At 42.7% G+C, this 14350-nt stretch overlaps 1 protein-coding gene across 3 annotated transcripts in view; it reads right to left on the reverse strand.

Annotated features, from left to right (window-relative positions):
- Window positions 1-2675: 2675 nt before the first annotated feature.
- Window positions 2676-14350, reverse strand: part of INPP1 (inositol polyphosphate-1-phosphatase) — a 149484-nt gene continuing 137809 nt past the window's right edge. For all 3 annotated transcript variants that reach the window (XM_044304079.1, XM_044304077.1, XM_044304080.1), the window contains exon 6: window positions 2676-3273. In XM_044304079.1, the coding sequence (XP_044160014.1) occupies window positions 2739-3273 (535 nt within the window). In that variant the 3' untranslated portion in view covers window positions 2676-2738. The remainder of the gene's footprint in view (window positions 3274-14350) is intronic.

Here is a 14350-nt window from a genome sequence, read left to right on the forward strand (position 1 = left end):
TGCAAAAAGGTGGCAGTGTGTATAATCTGGTTGGAAAAGCCTGTTAAAGTCAAATCCAGAAAATTAATGGAAAGCTCCTAATGCAAACTGACAAAACTAAGGTTGTAGGGGTTGTCATTTAAGTAGTCAATGAAGGGGGGTATGGCAGGCACATCGCCGCTCCAAAGGATGAGCAAATCATCAATGTACCTGCCATAGCACTCCACTCATAAGGGTTGTCCACGGTGTAAATGTATCGCTCCTCCCAATACGACATCACCAAATTCGCCAGCGAGGTGGAGAACTTGGCCCTCATGGACACACCCCGTATTTGTAAGAAAAATTTTGTTGTCAAACAAAAAATAATTATGAGTTAACAGGAACTGTGTAACTTCCAAGATATACACAAAATCTGCATGGTGTGAAACTTGATTTCCCCCTTCACATAAAAGATCCAAATATTTTGTGCGCAATATCTCAATTGGATTTTTGTCTAATTTGGAAGTGTCAGTTACTATATCCATCATTTGTTTTTGATACGCTGATTTGTCTAAGACCACCACTGCGCCCCCCCCCCCCCTGCCATTTTGATAATAATATCATCTCGTTAAATTGTAGTTTTTTCTGTTGTGCTGTTTGTGCTCTGTGTTTGTATGGAGAGAAGTCGCTTCTCTAGGACTTCCTGAAATATGTCCATCCCTAGTGTGTGTGCTTTTAGAGGATGGAATTGCGGATTCTGGGTTTTAAATGGTAATATTGCAGAAACCGCTGTTCTATCCTTAGTTTCAGACTAAAGATCGCCTAGATTAACCACTGACAATTTGATGCGTATCCCATGCCCCGGGTGGATGAGCTCATCGAGAGGTTAGGACAAGTCAGGTATTTTTCTGTTTTGGACCTCACGAAAGGGTACTGGCAGGTGCCCTTAACGGAGGCTGCCAAAAGAGAAAACTGCCTTCATCACGCCTGAGGGGCTGTATCAATATAAGGTTTTACCCTTTGGTTTGCATGGTGCCCCCTGCCACTTTTCAGTGACTAATGGACATTGTGCATCGTCAACACCGTTGGTACGCTTCGACTTACCTGGACGATATTGGCATCCACAGTACCGACTGGGAAAGTCACTTACCAAAGTGCAGGCTGTAGTGGACTCCCTTCGGAAAGCTGGCCTAACCGCTAACCTGTCAGCATACCCCATGTGAACAAAATAGAGGCGATACGGAATTGGCCCTGACCTGTCACCACTAGGCAAAAAAGTTAATCCTGGGAATGGTGGGCTATTACATGAGGTTTGTTCCCTACTTTGCTACTCTAGCCGCGCCCTTGACGGGGCTCTTGACGAGACAAAAATCAGTGATGGTTCGCTGGGATGATCGGGCGGAAGATGATTTTGCCACTTTGAAGTCAACCCTGTGTGGGTCACCGGTTTTAGTGACGCCTGACTTCAAGAGGGAGTTCGTGGTACAAACAGATGCCTCCGAAGTAGGCCTTGGTACTGTACTATCTCAGGAGGTCAACGGGGAGGAGGAAGAGGGCAACGGGGAGGAGCTTCCCATTGTCTAAGCTGCGAGCTCACTCCAGTCTAAACCAGGTACAGTATAGTGGAGAGAGAGTGTCTGGCTATCAAGTGGGCACTCGAGTCTCTCCGCTAGTATTTGTTGGGAAGAAAGTTCCACCTGGTGACCGACCACTCCCCTCTCAAATGGATGAGCCAGGCCAAGGACACCAGATGGTTTTGGTCTCTGCAGAAGTTCTCGGTAGAACACAGAGCAGGCCGTTTGCAGGGAAACGCGGATGCCCTGTCCCGGGTGCATTGTCTGGCGTGTGTCCACTCCCTCAGGGTTGAACAAATGGGGGGGGGGGGGGGGGGGGGGAGTAATGTGACACAGTGAGGGGGGGTGTCTGGCAAGGCAGGTATTTTCCTCCTAGCATATGTGGCTGTGCTGGTTTCCAGCCAGGTGAGGTCAAATACCGGACCGGAGTTTAAGTGCCAGTCCGGGTTTTGGCAGCACCTGGCTGTCCTTAAATAGGCAGCTGGGCTCAGCAGAGATGTCTCTGTTTTTGGGATCTGAAGCTTTGTGCTGTGCTGGAGGGCTGAGAGTCGCACGCTGGGAAAACAGGCCCCCTATATAAATAAAGTGGTTTATACATTGAGTATATTTTATTACATTTCTGGGATAGAAATTATATAATACAATATATACCTGGGATTCATGTAACAACATTTTGCAATAAAAGTAACTTAAAGAGGACCTTTCACTTGTATAAACAAAGTGAACTGAGTATGCTGCCATATAGAGCAGCGCCCGGGGATCTCACTGCACTTACTATTATCCCCGGGCGCCGCTCCGTTCTCCCGTTATAGGCTCCGGTACCTTTGCTTCTTAAGTTATAGTAGGCGAGTCTTCCCTTGTCCTGTGGGCGTCTCCTCCTCCTAGGCTGCAGCGCTGGCCAATCGCAGCGCACAGCTCACAGCCTGGGAGAAAAGAACCTCCCAGGCTGTGAGCTGTGCGCTGCGATTGGTCAGCGCTGCAGCCTAGGAGAAGGAGACACCCACAAGACAAGGGAAGACCCGCCTACTATAACTTAAGAAGCAAAGGTACCGGAGCCTATAACGGGAGAACGGAGCGGCGCCCGGGGATAATAGTAAGTGCAGTGAGATCCCCGGGCGCCGCTCTATATGGCAGCATACTCCGTTCACTTTGTTTATACAAGTGAAAGGTCCTCTTTAAATATCATTAAAGAAGTTCATTTGGTAACTACAAATTGTTTATGAACAGCTTAATAAAGAATTCCAGTTGTTCTTCTGATCTGTAAGCAATAAGTCCTCCTTTATTAGCCCATCTGTCTGCTCCTTTTGCTCCTTGCACTTCAGAATTATACAGGAGAGGTGGCCTGACACACAGTTTCTTATTTTGATTTGCAAACTTGATACATTCTGAAAGGTCCAACATTCCACCTCCTAGAGATTTAAGAATGGCATGAGGAGCACAGCTATCCCATTTAAATGTGGTATCTTCAGAAAAGACATAGAAATCCACAAGATCTTGAATCACACAAAGGCATTTGTAACCTGCTCCAGCAGCAAAATGCAGATTTTCGCCACACACTATTGACAGGGCGCTGAGAACATCTTTTGCTTCAGCTGAGCTTGTCACAGCAGAGTAGGAATTCTTTTCAAGGTAAGCAGTCGGCTGCAAGCCTTTGTTAGTTTTTTCATTGGCAGCAGAAAATTGCAGAGAACAGATATTGAATTCCATATATGATAATCCCCAGTACCACTGACCTTTCCATCTAAATTGAAGAAAATATAATATTAAAACATTTATACAGAGAGAAATAAATAAATACAATTCCACAAACTCAAACTATTTAACCCCTTAAGTACTAAAGGGAGATTTACACTGCCTTATATTCGGGCAGATTATCAGGAACAAACATTCTTGTGAACGCTCAGTCCCGCCAATCTGCCCATCTAAATGTGCCGCTGATCACCCGATGAAAGAGTGAAACTTTAATTTAAATCAGGTGTTCTTGTTGTTTGTGCAGGAGCACCAATTATCGTTTCTGGGCAGCAGATTATGCGGTCTAAACAGCCATCTGCTGCCCAGAAACAATGATTCCATATGGGGACGCGTGTCCCGTATCATCATACAGTGGAGGCAATCGCTGAATGTAAATGCAGCGGTCTCCTTCACTGAGCAAGCACCTGACTATCAGGAAGGAATGCTTCCTTATCGATAATCTGCCGTTACATCGGGATGTGTAAATCTGCCTTAAGACACTTTTCATCTTAAGGCCCAGGAAGATTTTTTGCAAATCTGACATGTGTCACTTTATATGGTAATAACTAGAATGCTTTTACCTATCCAAGACACTCAGACTGTTTTCTCATTAAACATGTACTTCATGTTCGTTGTAAATTTGAGTTAATATGTTTTACCTTTATTTACAAAAAAAATACATTTAAAGACGGTGCAAGAAGCTACAAGGAATCATCGTGTATGATAGGTACGTGTCACTGAGATTCCTGGCCTCGGTGGAGTAAGAGCCAGTTTTTATGTGTCAGCAGCAGTTGCTGTTTGACACCTTAAAGGGAGTCTGTCACCACATTTCAGCATATTAGACCGATCAAATAGGGTTATATGTGCCACCGAGAACATAAAAACGGTACCTTTGTTGTAGAAAACGGACTTTTCTTTTAGCCGAAAATGAATTTATAAGATTATGTTATGAGCCCTCTCAAGTGCCCAGGGCGGTCTCTCAATCCTCGGAGCCCCAGGCAGCACCTCCTAAATGGCTCATAACCCCGCCCTCCGTGCGCCTCTGCCCACCCGTTTACTCCCCTCCCCTGTCCTTTTCCACTGCGGCTGTGCGGTCCAAATCGTAGCGGGTGCATGCGCAATGCGATGCCCGCTCCTGGCAGGGCATCGCAATACCTACTGCGCATGCGCCCGCTACGATTTGGACTGCACAGCCGCAGTGGAAAAGGACAGGGGAGGGGAGTTAACGGGCGGGCAGCAGAGGGGCAAGGAGGGCGGGGTTATGAGACGTTTAGGAGGTGCTGCCTGGGGCTCCGAGGATTGAGAGACCGCCCTGGGCACTTGAGAGGGCTCATAACATAATCTTATAAATTCATTTTCGGCTAAAAGAAAAGTCAGTTTTCTAAAACAAAGGTACCGTTTTTAAGTTCTGGGTGGATCATATAACCCTATTTGATCGGTCTAATATACTGAAATGTGGTGACAGACTCCCTTTAATACTTAGTATGGGTGTATAGCTGATCCGGGACGGCTCTTACTGGGAGTGCTTGGTGGGTAACTACTCCATGTTCCAGGCCGGGTTTTGCCAGGCATAAAAACCAGCTAGCACTGCCAGGTGGAGAGGATTATCTCCGTCTGATAGTGGAGCTCAGAAGGTGTGCTGGGATCTGAGGCTTGTACCGTGCTGGAGGGCTGAGACCTGTCTGTAGGGAAAACAGGCCCCCTAAAGCCTGCTATGGACTGCTGGAGGCAGAACTTCACACATGGTGATTTTTGCTATGTGTACTTCCCATTGTGTGTGAACTAACACCAAGACTGCAAAGTGACGTTTTGTTTTTGCTGTGTGTGTGAATAAAAACGGAAGTTTAAGAACTGGTAATTTGCCTCTGTACTGCGTCCGCACACCCTGTCTTCCAGAGCGAATCCCCACAACGGATAGTGACACCTCACCTAAAATAATTACTTACCGGGAATGTTAATTACTTAACATTCCCCGTATGTCTACCTTATGTTGGCAAAATTGTCTAAATATAATTTTAAGACATTAGAAAGCTTCGAATTTTACAAGCAGCAACTTTTCAAGAAAATTTCCAAAACGTGCTTTTTAAAAAGGACCAATTTAGTTATAAAGTAACTTTGAGGGGCTAATATAATTAATACCACCCATAAATGACCCCATTTTAAAACTACAACCCCCACAACATCAAAACTGATATAAAAAAACTTTGTTAACCCTTTATGTAAAATTTAAATTTGTCACTTTTTTGGGCAGATTTTCCATTTTTATATATTTTTTTCTGGCAACACAGCAAGGTTTAACAGCAAACACCCTATATGCGGTCATAAACTGCTGTATGGGCACATGGCAGGACTTGAAAGGGAAGGAGCGTCATATGGTTTTTGGAGGGCAGATTTTGCTGGAAAAAAAATAAACCCCCCAAAACAGAAATCCAACTTCCAAACATGAACTCTGTAATGAGTAACTCCGCCGTTATTGTTTATCACTTCAAAAATTTGTTTCGGCATGCTTGATGCAAGCGTTTCCATGAGGTGAGTGGAACATTTCTCCAAGTGGTGAAGACGGCCTGTCTGGAACTGTTGTCCATATTTGTAAACTTCCCTTGCCATCCATCCCCAAAGGTTCTCAATTGGATTTAGATTAGGGGAACACGCAGGATGGGCCAAAAGAGTGATGTTATTCTCCTGGAAGAAGTCCCTTGTCCTGCGGGCATTGTGCACTGTAGCGTTGTCCTGTTGAAAAACCCAGTCGTTACCACACAGACGAGGGCCCGCAGTCATGAGGAATGCTCTCTGCAACATCTTGACATAGCAAGCGGCCGTTTGACGCCCCTGCACTTCCTAAAGCAACATTGTTCCACTGAAGGAAAAAGCACCCCAGCCCATTATGGCTCCCCCTCCACTGTGGCGCGTAGAAAACAACTCAGGTGGGATCTCTGCTTGTCATGCCAGTAACGTTGGAAACCATCAAGGTAAAAAAAATTCTCATCAGAGAATAAAACTTTCTTCCACCTTTAAATGTCCCATGTTTGGTGCTCTCTTGCAAAGTCCAAACAAGCAGTTCTGTGGCGTTTAAGGAGACAAGGTCTTTGAAGACGTTTTTTGTTTTTGAAGCCCTTCAGTCTCAGATGCCGTCTGATAGTTATGGGGCTGCAGTCAGCACCAGTAAGGGCCTTAATTTAGGTCAAGGATCGTCCAGTGTCTTGACGGACAGCCAACTGGATTCTCCTGCTCAGTGCTGATGAAAATGTTTTGCGTCTTCCACTTGACTTTTTTGTTCCATAACCCTCAGGATCATTTAAGAAATTCCAAATGACTCTTACTGCATCCCACCTCAGCAGCGATGGCGCGCTGTGAGAGACCCTGCTTATGCAGTTCGAGACCCTGCTTATGCAGTTCGAGACCCTGCTTATGCAGTTCAACAACCCGACCACGTTCAAAAAGGGAGACTTTTTTTGCCTTTGCCATCACAATGTGTGACTACCTGACAGAAAATGACAATGAATCCACATCTTTGCACAGATTTGGCCTTTTAAAAAGGCATGTGGTCCTAAAATTTAGATCAGCTGAAAAGCTGCCTGTTTCAGTTTAATCGTTATTTTCAATTAACTGAATGCTCAAAAAATGTTTTGTCTCACTCTCATTTCTTCTTGTTGCACAGGTCCTTCTAAAAAATTAGCATATTGTGATAAAGTTCATTATTTTCTGTAATGTACTGATAAACATTAGACTTTTATATTTTAGATTCATTACACACAACTGAAGTAGTTCAAGCCTTTTATTGTTCTAATATTGATGATTTTGGCATACAGCTCATGAAAACCCAAAATTCCTATCTCAAAAAATTTGCATATTTCTTCCAACCAATAAAAGAAAAGTGTTTTTAATACAAAAAAAGTAAACCTTCAAAAAATTATGTTCAGTTATGCACTCAATACTTGGTCCGGAATCCTTTTACAGAAATGACTGCTTCAATGCAGCGTGGCATGGAGGCAATCAGCCTGTGACACTGCTGAGGTGTTATGGAGGCCCAGGATGCTTCGATAGCGGCCTTAAGCTCATCCAGAGTGTTGGGTCTTGCGTCTCTCAACTTTCTCTTCCCAATATCCCACAGATTCTCTATGGGGTTCAGGTCAGGAGAGTTGGCAGGCCAATTGAGCACAGTAATACCATGGTCAGTAAACCATTTACCAGTGGTTTGGGCACTGTGAGCAGGTGCCAGGTCGTGCTGAAAAATGAAATCTTCATCTCCATAAAGCTTTTCAGCAGATGGAAGCATGAAGTGCTCCAAAATCTCCTGATAGCTAGCTGCATTAACCCTGCCCTTGATAAAACACAGTGGACCAACACCAGCAGCTGACATGGCACCCCAGACCATCACTGACTGTGGGTACTTGACACTGGACTTCAGGCATTTTGGCATTTCCCTCTCCCCAGTCTTCCTCCAGACTCTGGCACCTTGATTTCCGAATGACATGCAAAATTGTTTTCATCCGAAAAAAGTACTTTGGATCACTGAGCAACAGTCCAGTGCTGCTTCTCTGTAGCCCAGGTCAGGCGCTTCTGCCGCTGTTTCTGGTTCAAAAGTGGCTTGACCTGGGGAATGCGGACCTGTAGCCCATTTCCTGCACACGCCTGTACACGGTGGCTCTGGATGTTTCTACTCCAGACTCAGTCCACTGCTTCCGCAGGTCCCCCAAGGTCTGGAATCGGTCCTTCTCCACAATCTTCCTCATGGTCCGGTCACCTCTTTGTGCAGCGTTTTCTGCCACACTTTTTCCTTCCCACAGACTTCCCACTGAGGTGCCATGATACAGCACTCTGGGAACAGCCTATTCATTCAGAAATTTCTTTCTGTGTTTTACCCTCTTGCTTGAGGGTGTCAATGATGGCCTTCTGGACAGCAGTCAGGTCGGCAGTCTTACCCATGATTGCGGTTTTGAGTAATGAACCAGGCTGGGAGTTTTTAAAAGCCTCAGGAAACTTTTGCAGGTGTTTAGAGTTAATTAGTTGATTCAGATGATTAGGTTAATAGCTCGTTTAGAGAACCTTTTCATGATATGCAAATTTTTTTAGATCGGAATTTTGGGTTTTCATGAGCTGTATGCCAAAATCATCAATATTAAAACAATAAAAAGCTTGAACTACTTCAGTTGTGTGTAATGAATCTAAAATATATAAAAGTCTAATGTCTATCAGTACATTACAGAAAATAATCACAATATGCTAATTCTTTGAGAAGGACCTGTATGTTGAAGCTCTTTTTGGAACCTTGTTAAGATCCAGCCATGCTAAACATGAATTTTTGCCATTTTTCAAGTGGTCTTAAACTTTTGATCAGGACTGTATTTCACCAAAAAATCCTGCTTAAATTTTTCGTTTTTACAAGTGGGTAACAGATTGTTAGCCACTTGGTCCTGAATATGGCAACACCCCATATGTGGTCATAAACTGCTTTATGGGCACACCACAGGGCTCAGAAGGGAAGGAGCATCATATGGCTTTTGGAGGGTGCTGTGGAAATTTTAAAAGTAGAAATCCGCTCTCAACAGTCTTTGTGTAAGGACAGGCAAATCTCTCAACCGCAGTCAGAGTCAGACACAGGTGTTTTCATGTTGAATTCTTGCTGAGCACTCCCCCTCCTCCACAGTCTGCTCACCTTTTATTTAGTCACAAAAGGTGTAACAATAGAAAATGGACTGGCCCATCACCCGGCCACTTACTTCATGTAACAAGGATACAGGAAGTGATGACATAGGAACAAGACAAGACACCATCATTTAGAATAACAGCCAGCTAACAAACACATGTATCCTATAACCACTGGAGTTAACTTCATCCATCCTTGCTCAGTGATCAATGCCAGATAGAGTTACCATGATCCTCATGCATGTTTATTTACAGGACAACGTCATTATCTTCAGCGGCTGATCAGGCGCACTAGAGACAACAAAAGCACGTTCCTTTCATATATTGTTCTTTTAACAAATGCATCCACGCCAAGCCATTAGCCGGCGTCCATACATCAGCCAACAAAACACTGCTCTGCTGAACACATCAGTCTCCCCCGGCCCACAGCCCAGTGCTTAGCACATGGACCATTTTTCAGACGGAGATCTCTGCGCCCAGCAGCTGTGACAGGACATACACAGAAAGATATCCACTCCAATGGTTTACCCTGACACATAGACATGATGACAATACACAATAGATTAGAAACACAGCCTAATAAAATTTCCACAACAAGAGCAGATTTCACCACAAAACTTTTCAGGTTGCATTTGAAGACACCCTGAGGTACTCCTTCAATGAAGGGCTCAAAAGTGCCCCCATTTTTGGAAACTACTTTCCCCATGGAATTTTTTAAGGGGTGGAGTGAGCACCTTGACCCAACTGGCATTTCATAAAATTTATAAACACTTGGCCATGAAAATGAAAAATGACATGCATGAAAATGTTTCATTTTTACAAGGAGTAACAAGATATAATGCACTTCCCAATTTGTTACCCACTTTCTCCTGAATACAGCAACACCCCAAATATGGTCAGAAACTACTACATGGACACATAGCAGGGTTCAGAAGATAAACATCACCATGTGCATTTAATCCCTTGTTTTGTGATTTATAAAGCACCGACTGACAACTGCAGAGGCTCTGAAGTGAAATAAAAAAAAGTAACCCCCAAGAAGTGACTTCATTTTAGAAACCACACCCCTCAGAATTTACGAAGGGATGTACTGAGAATTTTGACCCTTCGGGTATTTTGCAAAAGTCAATTCATAGCTGATGGTTTAAAGTGAAAATTGCAATTTTCATATAGATATGTCATTTCAGTGCCCAATATATTGTGCCCATTGTGTGCCAGTATAAAAAGCAAGCCATCTTATTATAATGCCATACTTTCTAGTTTTATAAACACCCTACACGTGGCCCTAATCTTTTGCCTTGAAATACAATAGGGCTCAAGAGCAAAAGAGCAGCATGCACATTTGAGACCCACTGCAGTGGTTTACACATCTTGTGCTGACAACTGTAGAGGTTCTGGGGTGAAACAAATATAGGGTCATGTTTCAGGGTTCCATTTATCGGAAACTACAACCCTCTTAGTGGTGGAGTGAGCATTTTGACAGCACAGGTGTTTTGTATAAATTAATGAGCAGGGAGGCTGTGCAAAATTAAAACTAGATCACATTTCTGATCAATAAGGACATCAGAAATCCGAGTCAGTCACTAGTGTAATTTAATTATATACAGTACAGACCAAAAGTTTGGACACACCTTCTCATTCAAAGAGTTTTCTTTATTTTCATGACTATGAAAATTGTAGATTCACACTGAAGGCATCAAAACTATGAATTAACACATGTGGAATTATATACATAACAAAAAAGTGTGAAACAACTGAAAATATGTCATATTCTAGGTTCTTCAAAGTAGCCACCTTTTGCTTTGATTACTGCTATGCACTCTCTTGGCATTCTCTTGTTGAGCTTCAAAAGGTAGTCACCTGAAATGGTTTTCACTTCACAGGTGTGCCCTGTCAGGTTTAATAAGTGGAATTTCTTGCCTTACAAATGGGGTTGGGACCATTAGTTTCCTTGTGGAGAAGTCAGGTGGCTACACAGCTGATAGTCCTACTGAATAGACTGTTAGAATTTGTATTACGGCAAGAAAAAAGCAGCTAAGTAAAGAAAAACGAGAGGCCATCAGTACTTTAACCACCTCAGCTCCCCTAGCTTAAACCCCCTTAATGACCAGAGCACTTTTTACAATTCTGCACTACACTACTTTCACGGTTTATTGCTCGGTCATACAACTTACCACCCAAATGAATTTTACCTCCTTTTCTTCTCACTAATAGAGCTTTCATTTAGTGGCATTTCATTGCTGCTGACATTTTTTGTTATTAATCGAAATTTACCGACAGTATGTAAAGGCAGTATCTCACTATGACATATGCAGCAAAGACTGCAAATTAAACTTTTTTTTCCCCAAAGGGGTGTTTGTTTAGTAACTGAATATGAAAGCAGTATATAACTCTTGAATTTCACACGTGCTGATGCAGCAAGGTGGGTATTTTTAAAAACCCAGAAAATTATGGTTGTATTTCTGGCTTAACCACTTCAACCCCCCCTAGCTGAAACCCCCTTAATGACCAGGCCACTTTTTACACTTCTGCACTACACTAGTTTCACAGTTTATTGCTCGGTCATGCAACTTACCACCCAAATGAATTTTACCTCCTTTTCTTCTCACTAATAGAGCTTTCATTTGGTGGCATTTCATTGCTGCTGCCGCCATTTTTACTTTTTTTTTTGTTATTAATCGAAATTTAACGATTTTTTTTTTTTAAATGACATTTTTCACTTTCAGCTGTAAAATTTTGCAAAAAAACCCCGACATCCATATATAAATTTTTCACTAAATTTATTGTTCTACATGTCTTTGATAAAAAAAAAAAAAAAAAAAAAAAAAATGTTTGGGCATAAAAAAAATGGTTTGGGTAAAAGATATAGCGTTAACAAACTATGGTACAAAAAATGTGAATTTCCGCATTTTGAAGCAGCTCTGACTTTCTGAGCACCTGTCATGTTTCCATAGGTTCTACAATGCCCAGACAGTAGAAATAACCCACAAATGACCCCATTTCGGAAAGTAGACACCCTAAGGTATTCGCTGATGGGCATAGTGAGTTCATAGAAGTTTTAATTTTTTGTCACAAGTTATCGGAAAATGATATTTATTTTATTTTTTCTTACAAAGAATCATATTCCACTAACTTGAGACAAAAAATAAAAACTTCCATGAACTCACTATGCCCATCATGAAATATCTTGGGGTGTCTTCTTTCCAAAATGGGGTCACTTGTAGGGTAGTTATACTACCTTGGCATTTTAGGGGCCCTAATGCGTGAGAAGTAGTTTGAAATCCAAATGTGTAAAAAATGCCCTGTGAAATCCTAAAGGTGCTCTTTAGAATTTGGGCCCCTTTGCCCACCTAGGCTGCAAAAAAGTGTCACACATGTGGTATCCCCGTACTCAGAAGAAGTAGGGCAATGTGGTTTTGGGATGTATTTTAACATATACCCATGCTGGGTGAGAGCAATATCTCTAAAAGTCAACTTTTGCAATTTTTTTATACAAAGTTGTCATTTTAGAGAGATATTTCTCTCACCCAGCATGGCTATATGTAAAAAGACACCCCAAAACGCATTGCCCAACTTCTTCTGAGTACGGCGATACCACAGGTATGACACTGTTTTGGAGACTAGTTGCGCAAAGGGGCACAAATTTTTTTTAGGAGAGCATTTTTAGATATTTGTATTCCAGACTTCACACGCTTTATACTGCCCTGGCATTTTAGGGGCCCTAAGTACCCCACATGTGACCCCATTTTGGAAAGAAGACACCCCAAGGTATTTCGTGATGGGCATAGTGAGTTCATGGAAGTTTTTATTTTTTGTCACAAGTTAGTGGAAGAAAAAAAATCATTTTCCGCTAACTTGTGACAAAAAATAAAAACGTCCATGAACTCACTATGCCCATCAGCAAATACCTTAGGGTGTCTTCTTTCCAAAATGGGGTTATTTATGGGGTGTTTGTACTGCCCTGGCATTTGAGGGTCTCCGCAATCATTACACGTATGGCCAGCATTAGCTGTTTCTGCTATTCTTCTTATATTGAGCATACGGGTAATGAGATTTATTTATTTTCGTTCAGCCTCTGGGCTGAAAGAAAAAATGAACGGCACAGATGTCTTCATTCGCATCGATCAATGTGGATGAAAAAAATCTTTGCCCAAAAACAAAACAAAAACAAAAACAAAAAAAACAGGAGAGGAAAGGCGTCTGCCAGGACATAGGAGCTCCGCCTAACATCCAAACCCACTCAGCTCATATGCCCTGGCAAACCCGATTTCTCCATTCACATCAATCGATGTGGATGAATAAATCATTGCCGGTTTTTTTTTTAGTTTTTTTTTTTTTTTATATACAAAGTGTTTGCCAAAGCATATGAACACCGCCCCTCAGCTCATAAGCCTCGGCAAACGTATCTTTTTTACTGCAAAGAAGAAATCTCGTCTTGCAGCGCCGCATACACCGACTTTTGTGTAATCTGACAGCAGCGTAATGCTTCTGTCAGAATGCACATCAGTGCTGCAGCTGGTTCATCGGTTGGTCCACCTAGAAGGTAAAAAAACTAAAAAAAAAGAAAAAACCAGGTCGCAACGCAATAAATTTATTAACATGAACTTTATAATAACATTTGAACAGAACATTAACTTTTATAAACTTTATTGAACTTTTGGAACAGAACATTAACTTTTTTTGCTTACCGGTGATTTTTGTTTTGTCTTTTGTTTACCTTTTTTATAGGACAAACCTCTCCTTCCCCATGGGACAATGTGCAAAGCGCAAATCGCCCAGAGATGTGGCGAAGTACATTATGCACTTTGTCCCAGGTGAAAGGAGAGGTTTACAGCAGCTGTGAGTTAAATGGCCCTAAGAGCCCTGTGTGCCTGTCCTGTGTGACGCAATCCCTATGCCAAGTGTACCTGTGTGTGGTACTTCCGGAAACACTCCCCTAAGCATAGGGCAGGGTGGTCAGGGCAGTCAGGACAGAAATAGCGGGTGTCACGCCTTATTCCACTCCTGCTACAGACACAATATCTTTTTCAGGGTGGCGGTTGGTTTGAGGTGCCAGCAACGACATTGGGGAAATGTCGCTCATGTAGCCGACCCACTACACTGGTGGTTGGGGCCACAGAACCTCCTGGATACAGGAGGTTCTTGATGATCTCTTCCTGAAATTTGAGGAAGGATCTTGTTCTCCCAGCCTTACTGTAGAGAACAAAACTATTATACAGAGCCAATTGAATTAAATATACAGACACCTTCTTATACCAGCGTCTGGTTCTGCGGGAAAGTAAATAGGGAGCCAACATCTGGTCATTGAAGTCCACCCCTCCCATGAGCAAATTATCGTTGTGGACCAAGAGGGGCTTTTCAATGACTCCGGTTGCTCGTTCAATTTGGATTGTCGTGTCTGCGTGAATGGAGGAGAGCATGTAAACGTCACGCTTGTCTCT

The sequence above is a fragment of the Bufo gargarizans genome, chromosome 8, assembly GCF_014858855.1.
Source record: "Bufo gargarizans isolate SCDJY-AF-19 chromosome 8, ASM1485885v1, whole genome shotgun sequence".
In the NCBI taxonomy this organism is placed as follows: Eukaryota; Metazoa; Chordata; class Amphibia; order Anura; family Bufonidae; genus Bufo; species Bufo gargarizans.